Source organism: Aulostomus chinensis, chromosome 18 (assembly GCF_037954235.1).
Source record: "Aulostomus chinensis isolate RoL2024-O1b breed Wild chromosome 18, RoL_Achi_v1.0, whole genome shotgun sequence".
NCBI lineage: Eukaryota > Metazoa > Chordata > Actinopteri > Syngnathiformes > Aulostomidae > Aulostomus > Aulostomus chinensis.
This window is the reverse complement of record NC_141337.1, coordinates 333,377-342,287: the sequence shown is the minus strand read 5'-3', so window position 1 is coordinate 342,287 and position 8,911 is coordinate 333,377. Positions and strand designations below refer to the sequence as shown.

Genomic DNA, 8,911 nt, shown 5'->3' with positions numbered 1-8,911 from the left:
CCTCTGATTCACTGTCATTCACCTGATGGATTCAAACAAACCAACTACGAGACATTTGTGGTGTTCATCAGACGCTCGGATGAGTTTGTTTTTCTGTCCAAGTCCCTTCAGGGTCCCGAGAACTCCAAATAGCTCCTGAATAAAACTACAGAAAATAAAAGGTACGAAAAAAACACCAACGTTTGTTCACAACTGAATCTGTTCCTCCTGCTGCAGTAATAAAGGTTCACTAAATTATTCACTGTTCCTCGTCAGAAAGTGCAACTGTAACTCACTTCACAATCAAGATGGCTGGGTTCTATGAAACTGAGCCGGCACACACAGCAGCTGAGCCTGGAAGAGAGGAATGGAACGCTGCCAAGCCTGTATCAGTTTGGAATGATGACATCAGAAGAACAAAACGTTTGAGTCAATAAAGTTTGGAGTATTTGAAGCTGGTGTTGGAATCAGGAAACAAAGAAGAGGAGGTGGAACAGACGTTGGCTTTGACCTTTATTGTAAGAAAATACTGACAGATGTGACTGATTTCTATGTACATGGAGGTCTGAGGGGGACAGGGATGCCTCTGCCTCCGGCCCCTCCCCAACATTCACCCCCCAGCCAATCCTCTAACCCTGCCTCCAGCCCCACCTCTCACTTCTTGGACAACTTGGCTTGTTTATTTTTGGGAGGCGCCCACTTCAAACACACGGTGTCCACTGAGGAAAACAAGGAGCACAGTGAGAGTCAGTATTACTCATGATAGTATTACTCAAAAGAACTACTGACCGTACCATTGGTAATACTAATAACAGGTCTCCTGAGAAAACAACTGAGAGTAATGTTGCTAATCGTACTCGCTGACCTGTGATTGGTGGTTTCTTGTACTGGGCGCTCTTCAGATGCTCCTCCACCAGTTTGGGCGTCACACAGATGACATGTTGACCTTTCCAGTACTTCACCATGTTGAGCGACTGCAGCGTGCTGATGATGTCACTCTGAGTGATGCTGGTCATCTGGCTGCAGAAAAACAGTCAGGGTCAGGGCTGACATTAGCTGCAACATACGTGACCCTACATGCCTGACCTCTAACAGGAGATTATGTACGTGCGTGTGTGTGTACCTGAGGTCTTTGATTGACAATGTTCCTCTAAAGTCCCTCAGTATCTCCAATAGCACCCAGGACCAGTAGCTCCTGTAACTCAACTTCCCCAGATCAGACAGAGGCTTCTCTGGAGAACCAACGGCACTTTCCAGCTTTGATAACTCATAACCTGCAAACACAAAGCGACGCATACACAATTACTAGACCCAGGCTAGTTAGCTTAGCACAATGGCTGGTAGTGGGTGGGAAGTGTTAGCATCAAGTAGCTCAGGTCCGAGCTAGTTAGCTTAGCCCAATGGCTGGTCGTGGGTGGGAAGTGTTAGCATCAGCTAGCTCAGGTCCAGGCTAGTTAGCTTAGCCCAATGGCTGGTCGTGGGGAGGAAGTGTTAGCATCAGCTAGCTCAGGTCCAGGCTAGTCAGCTTAGCCCAATGGCTGGTAGTGAGTGGGAAGTGTTAGCATCAGCTAGCTCAGGTCCAGGCTAGTTAGCTTATCCCAATGGCTGGTAGTGGGTGGGAAGTGTTAGCATCAGCTAGCTCAGGTCCAGGATGCTGGTGTGTCCAGCAGGAATCCTCCTCCTCCTCATCATCAGTAGCAGCAGTCGCTCTTCTAGTCCTCAACAAACCTTTGGTTCTGTTGACCCAAGTTCCAGTGGAGCTTTGGAGGTGCTGCGTCAAATCACTGCTCCCAGTCAGGAAAGTAGTTCCGGCTACGTGTCTGATTCTACCACTACAACGTCTCCTCATGTTAAACTGGTATTCATCACCAAAGTTACACACAACCCTCCTGATATTAATGCAGGCAGAGACGCAGCTACGCTAACACTTCCCACCCACTACCAGTCATTGTGCTAAGCTAACTAGCCTGGGTCTCAGCTCCCTGGGCAGGGGTCTCCACTTCCTGGCCCTGTGCACAGCTGTTATTAACTTGTGTCCTGGTGTGATCAGATCACTAATGGTCAGTCGCCCTGCTACATATGAAAATAATCACCTGCAGAACTAAAGCATAGAACCCAGTGAACCTCACAGTGTAGGAACCAGCCTTCTGTGTGATGTATTACAAGTTCACCAATCACGATGTACATAAGACCAGCCTTTGTTATCACGCCCCAATAAGCCCAGCCCCTTTTCATAGCATGGAGAAAGCTTCTCCAGCCAAGAGGAGGCACTTCTCTGCACTGGTGCCCCGTCAGAGCCACAAAAGAATTTTAGATTTCTTCTTCTAAAATCAAAGCCCTCAACAATCAGGAACCGTCATATCTGACAGAGCTCGTAGTTCCCTACTACCCAGCAAGAACCCTTCACTCCCGGGATGCTACTGGGCTCCTGCTGGTTCCTGGAGGCTCCCAAAGTAGAATGGGAGATAGAGCCTCCAGTTATTAGGCTGAACCCCTGTGGAACCATCATCCAGTCCCGGTCTCAGACCCCCTCTCTACGTTTAAGAATAGTCTTAATACTTACCATGTTGATAAAGCTGACATTGAGGGGGGCTCCAGTTAGCTCCGCCCCCTAGCTCTGCTGCCGGACTGGCACAGATCTCCAATGATGCACTGGGCTTCTCTCCCTAACTTAACTTCTTCCTCTGAGTCTTGGTGCTTCTCACCTCCCAGATCCCTGCCTGCTGCTGCTGGAGGAGGAGGCTGCAGACCTGCAGAGCCTCAGGCTGACACCTCCTACCACTAGTAGTACTGGTACTAGTAGTACTATCATCAACACCAGCATGCTGGTAGTACAAGTATTACTACTAGTACTGCAATGCTCTCCTCATGTTGAAGTCGATGCTTCAGTAGCTGGCAGGTGTGATTCTTGGCATCAAGTCTACTGTTGTTGCTGGGTGTCTTAACGCTCCTGTCCTCCATCCCTCTGTCTGTCTCTGTGCTCGACTTTCTCCCTCCATCTTGTTCACGTCTTCTTCTGTCCGTCTGTCAGTCAGTCAGTCTCTCTCCCTCCTTTCTGTCCATCTCTGTCCCTCTCTTTCCTGTCTCCGTCTCCCCTCCCTCCTGGACCCGTGTCCCTGTGTTTGGATCGGCATCTATGACATTAATGTCCATCATGTGTTTGTGAAATCGGAGAGTGGTCTCCGCTCACATCCAGGTGGGTAAAGGCCGAGGTGTGCGCGGGATTTAGCGTTCGCCCATTTCCCATCGTTTGTCTGATGAACTAAGGCTTTGCACACCTGGTGACAAGGGTGACCACTCATGATAAGATCACTCTGGACCGACCTTGAGACCAGATGTTACCAGGTCCTTTGGCTGGTTCTCTGGACAATGAACAATAAGAGACCCTAGAGGCGGGCATGCCCTTCCACACAACGAATACTAAAAAAAATAAATCCACTCATCAGTGATTGATTAGTTCTGACTCACTGAAGGCGATGAGGAACTTCCCGTAGCCTCGGCGTTGGTACGGCGGCAGCGTGAGAATACAAGCTACGTTATTACCATCAGGGGACTCTTTCTCCTGAAAAACACAAACAGTCAGGTGAGAGGAACCGTTGCTCGAGTCCTCACAGCCACTTCGGTCAACAACCTGCGATGTAAAGTTTGAGGGCTTATTTCAGGACAGTCTCCGTCCAGTCCAGTTAATTTATGATGTAGTGGCAAAACACAACCACAGTTCGAACCTTCCAGGTGGAGCAGCTCCAGAAGCCCCAACAGCCCCCATGACAGAAGAGCCTCCTGAGCCTGCTCCTGGGCAGCTGAGACTCACCTTGGAGAAGTAGCCAACGATGTGTGCGCCCTGCTTGTTGACTTCAGTGAGGATGTAGAAGATGAACGGCTCCACATCGAAGTAGAGCGTCTTGTGGTCGAGGAAGAGTTTAGCTAGCAGACAAAGATTCTGGCAGTAGATCTGTGAACAGAGCGCAGGGACGCGTTGGCGCTTCGCTCAGAATCACAAACACCCAACATCCTCAGGTTCCACTCACCTTGTGGTCCCGCCCATCCACCTCGTACACTGAGATGTTGCTGCGTCTGTAAATCTCTTTACCAGGAGGCTGCTTCCACTGGCAGTGAGACTGGACAGAAAAAGGTCAGAGGTCAAGTTTCACACATGCATATTATGTTACACTGGAGGACAAAATGAGAGTAATATTGGAGCACTTCCAGGTGAGAGGTGAGGTCAGGCCACACCTCCATGGATGATGACATTACAACTAGTGTGTAATCAACAGACCTGCAGAGAAGTCTGAGCATGTGTCCTGTTTCTATGGCAACAAGATTTTATTGTCTTTTACAATGACATCGTTTTTCCACCAAGAGCAGCAACTGGAAGATGCTCGCCATTGTTTGTGCACACCGGTTTAGTGAGGTGGCGTGCTGCTGTCACAGCTCAATCTGACCCCCCAGTGAGGACCTTCATGACATCACACAGCAGTTGTTAGGAACTGTCTCCAGATCAGCTCCTTCAGAGCATCGCATTAACCTATAAGCTACTGCAGGGCTGGCTAATGGCGAGGAGCACCCATGACAGTGACAGCGGTGTTCAGGGAAGAGCTCGCCATGATCACTCTGATGCCTCCACGAAGGGACTGACCAGGTGATGTCTGAAGGTCTTCTCGTACTTCATGTACTTGAGGCAGTACTCGCAGATCCACAGTTTGGGCTGCTTCCCATAGTCCTCTGGAAAAGGTGAGAAGTACCAGGCGTCAATCTCAAAGTTTCCTATCTGGATCTTGTCCACATATTTGACCTTGGTGATCTGTGGGAGGTGGGATGGCGAGGAACATTAATGACTTCACAAACTGTTGAAGAGTAAATACACACTAACCAATAAGACCTTACCGCCTCGTGTTCCTTCTCCAGCGCCGCTGTTGTTGGGTCCATCTCTGCGTACGTCTGTGAAGCACAAGTCAGTCTGGTAAATCACCAACTGATAAGTGACACTTCCAAGATGTCTGACAGCGTCTTCACCTTCTGCACATGGTTGATCTCGTCATGCTTGCGCTTCTGGTTACGGGTGATCTTCCTCTCAGGCTGTTCGCCCAAGTCACCAACCCCACCGATCTCTGTGCTCTTCCTCACGGCGTCCTTCACTGTCTTGGTGAGTGCCAGCCGGGCCTTGCCCACCCACTCGTCCAGGCGCCTGTTGACTGGACAAGATTGTGGGAAAGTGAGTCTGGGCTCGAGAATCCAACCGTGACCATGAGTGACGTGTGTGACTCACATCCCACATAGTGAACGTAGAACTCGTCTCGACCTTCCTGCTCGTTGTGTCGAGACTGAATCACCTCCGCTGCATCTGAGGAGAAATGAGGGTGTTTAACTGAACTCCCTTAAGGTTTCTATGACTTCAGGACCCCTCACTTTTTTAGAAAAAGATACTTTATGTTGATCAGGTGGTTAAGATGAATAAACATGCCATAAGACATTCTTCTGTTCGGCGATGCTATAAATCATAAAAAAAAAATCAACTTTAGCTTCAAACAAGTGATAAAAACAAATGTAACTAAAGCAGGCGAGTATAGCATTGTCTATTTTTTTAAATCAAACAATCCAAATGATGATTTGTAAAATAAAAATCAGTTTCCATCAATTAGGTTTTCAAGAAAATTCTGGAAATAAAATATATATATAATATATATAACACTAGCACCAACACTAGCACTAGCGATAACATTAGCGCTAACACTAGCATCGGCAAAAATATTAGCACTAACACTAGCACCAGCACCAACACCAACACTAGCACCAGCAATAACATTAGCACTAACACTAGCACCAGCACCAACACCAACACTAGCACCAGCAATAACATTAGCGCTAACACTAGCATCAGCAAAAATATTAGCACTAACACTAGCACTAACAGCAGCACCAGCGCTAACACTGGCACCAGCGCTAACACTGGCACCAGCACTACTACTACTCTTTTTATTGGAGTGTATATCTTATTCTATTTTTATTTTCTCTTAACCATGTAGTACATTTATCTTTATTATTATACACTAACACTAGCACCAGCGCTAACACGAACACTAACACTAGCACCAGCGCTAACACTAACACTAGCACCAGCGCTAACACTAACACTAGCACCAGCGCTAACACTAACACTAGCACCAGCGCTAACACTAACACTAGCACCAGCGCTAACACTAACAATAGCACCAGGGCTAACACTAACACTAGCACCAGCACCAGCACCAACACTAACACAGGAAGATCAGACCCTTCCTGACCCAACAGACCACACAGATTCTGGTTCAGGCTCTTGTCATCTCACGCATTGACTACTGCAACTCTCTTCTGGCAGGCCTCCCTGCAGGCTCATTCAAGCCTCTGCAGATGATCCAGAATGAAGTAGCACGTCTGGTCTTCAACCAGCCCAAAAGGGCACATGTCACCCCGCTGCTGGTTTCTCTTCACTGGCTTCCAGTGGCAGCCAGGATCAAATTCAAGGCACTTCTCTTGGCTCACAAAACAATCCCAAGAACGGCTCCAGCCTACCTGGAATCCCTGATCCAGGTCTACTCTCCTTCTCGCCCACTACGCTCTGCAGGCGAAAGACGCCTGGTGCTTGCAGCCCAGCGCTGCTCCAAATCTCTAGCCAGACTCTTCTCTTCTGTTGTTCCCAAATGGTGGAACCAACTACCGAACTCTGTGTGTTCTGCTGAGTCCCTTTCTACTTTTAAGAGACAATTGAAGACTCAATTGTTCAGAGAGCACCGAGGCACTGAACCTGACTCTGCTCCTCTTTGTCCTGTGGTAGAATCAGTCAGAGGGTCCAAGACCCAGCACTTTGTGACTATGTAGCACTAACTGGGTTGTGTGATGTTGTATGTTTGTTATAAAAAAAAAAAAAAGGGGAGGGGGCGACACTTCTTCTTCCACTAGATGGCAGTACCTGTGACCAAATCACAACTGAAGCACCTTTGCGCTTCCTATGGGCTTTTCCTTAATTAAGTCTGAATTCTTGTGTTGTACGTCGCTTTGGACAAAAGCGTCTGCTAAATGAAATTGTAGAATTGTAACACCAACGTTAACACGAACACTAACACTCGCACCAGCGCTAAGACTAACACCTGTGCTAACACTAACATTAGCACCTGCGCTAACACTAACACTAGCACCAGCGCTAACAGAACACCAGCGCCAGCGCTAACAGAACACCAGCGCCAGCGCTAACACTAACACCAGCGCTAACACTAGCACCAGCGCTAACACTAACACTAGCATCAACACTAGCACCAGCGCTAACACTAACACTAGCACCGGCGCTAACACTAACACTAGCACCAGCGCTAACACTAACACTAGCACCAGCGCTAACACTAACACTAACACTAACACTAGCACCAACACTAGCACCAGCGCTAACACTAGCACCAACACTAGCACCAGCGCTAACACTAACACTAGCACCAACACTAACACTAGCACCAACACTAGCACCAGCGCTAACAGAACACCAGCACCAGCGCTAACACTAGCACCAGCGCTAACACTAACACTCACACCAGCACCAGCGCTAACACTAGCACCAGCGCTAACACTAGCACCAGCGCTAACACTAACACTAACACCAGCACCAGCGCTAACACTAACACTAACACCAGCACCAGCGCTAACACTAGCACCAGCGCTAACACTAACACTAGCACCAACACTAGCACCAGCGCTAACACTAGCACCAACACTAGCACCAGCGCTAACACTAACACTAGCACCAGCGCTAACAGAACACCAGCACCAGCACTAACACGAACACCAACACTAGCACCAGCGCTAACACTAACACTAGCACCAACACTAACACTAGCACCAACACTAGCACCAGCGCTAACAGAACACCAGCACCAGCGCTAACACTAGCACCAGCGCTAACACTAGCACCAGCGCTAACACTAGCACCAGCGCTAACACTAACACTAACACCAGCACCAGCGCTAACACTAGCACCAGCGCTAACACTAGCACCAGCGCTAACACTAACACTAACACCAGCACCAGCGCTAACACTAGCACTAACACCAGCACCAGCGCTAACACTAACTAACACTAGCACCAGCGCTAACACTAGCACCAGCGCTAACACTAACACTAACACCAGCACCAGCGCTAACACTAACACTAACACCAGCACCAGCGCTAACACTAACACTAACACCAGCACCAGCGCTAACACTAACACTAGCACCAGCGCTAACACTAACACTAACACCAGCACCAGCGCTAACACTAACACCAGCACCAGCGCTAACACTAACACCAGCACCAGCGCTAACACTAACACTAGCACCAGCGCTAACAGAACACCAGCACCAGCACTAACACTAACACCAACACTAGCACCAACACTAGCACCAGCACCAGCACCAGCACCAGCACCAACACTACCTTCCACTCACGCCATGTTTTATCGGCTCGTTGACATAAGTACGTCTCCCCGATCTCCACCGACACCTCCTGCTCCCTGCCAAGCACCCCTCCTCGGTCAGGGGTGAGCTGACTGCTACAGCCCACGGCTTCTCTGACGCGGCCTGCGGCCTCCGCCTCGTCCTCCTCCCCGCCGCTGCCGTTCGAGGAGCACGCAGCTGGGATGCTGGAGTCAAGCTCTCCCCGGTCGTTCTCCAGCTGGCTCGAGTCCATGTCTACGTCCATCCCGATGTCCGAGTCCTTGCTGTTGTCGTAGCTCTTGTGGAATTCGGTCACGCCGGTCATATCGTTTCAAAAAAACATCAGCACGCGGGGGCGGTGCTACATAACAAAACGTCAAAATGGCGTCGAGATGACAGAGACCCAGAGATTCTCGGCGGACCGCTACGACCTATGACAGCACACCGATAGACTGGTTCAAATGTTGATGATACCGATCCTGTGTAGTGAGTAC

The 8,911-nt window shown here is 49.2% G+C and overlaps 1 protein-coding gene across 1 annotated transcript; it reads right to left on the bottom strand.

Annotated features, from left to right (window-relative positions):
* Window positions 1–330: 330 nt before the first annotated feature.
* Window positions 331–8,838, bottom strand: kat8 (K(lysine) acetyltransferase 8). Its single transcript, XM_086186230.1, has 11 exons — window positions 8,430–8,838; window positions 5,246–5,320; window positions 4,993–5,171; window positions 4,864–4,917; window positions 4,616–4,780; window positions 4,008–4,097; window positions 3,791–3,931; window positions 3,448–3,541; window positions 1,103–1,253; window positions 845–999; window positions 331–698 (listed from the first exon to the last, which is right to left on the bottom strand). Exons 1-11 carry the CDS (start codon window positions 8,740–8,742, stop codon window positions 634–636), a joined length of 1,482 nt encoding a protein of 493 aa, XP_086042356.1. The 5' UTR covers window positions 8,743–8,838; the 3' UTR covers window positions 331–633.
* Between the last annotated feature and the right edge of the window lie 73 nt (window positions 8,839–8,911).

Bases quoted from the DNA above. Each gene is read 5' to 3' on its own strand.
- kat8 (XM_086186230.1), bottom strand. From the start codon at position 8,742: ATGACCGGCGTGACCGAATTCCACAAGAGCTACGACAACAGCAAGGAC. The intron at 4,781-4,863 runs GTAAGGTCTTAT...CACCTCCCACAG, and splicing joins TGGAGAAGGAACACGAGGCG to ATCACCAAGGTCAAATATGT. The intron at 1,000-1,102 runs GTACACACACAC...GTTTTTCTGCAG, and splicing joins TTGTCAATCAAAGACCTCAG to CCAGATGACCAGCATCACTC.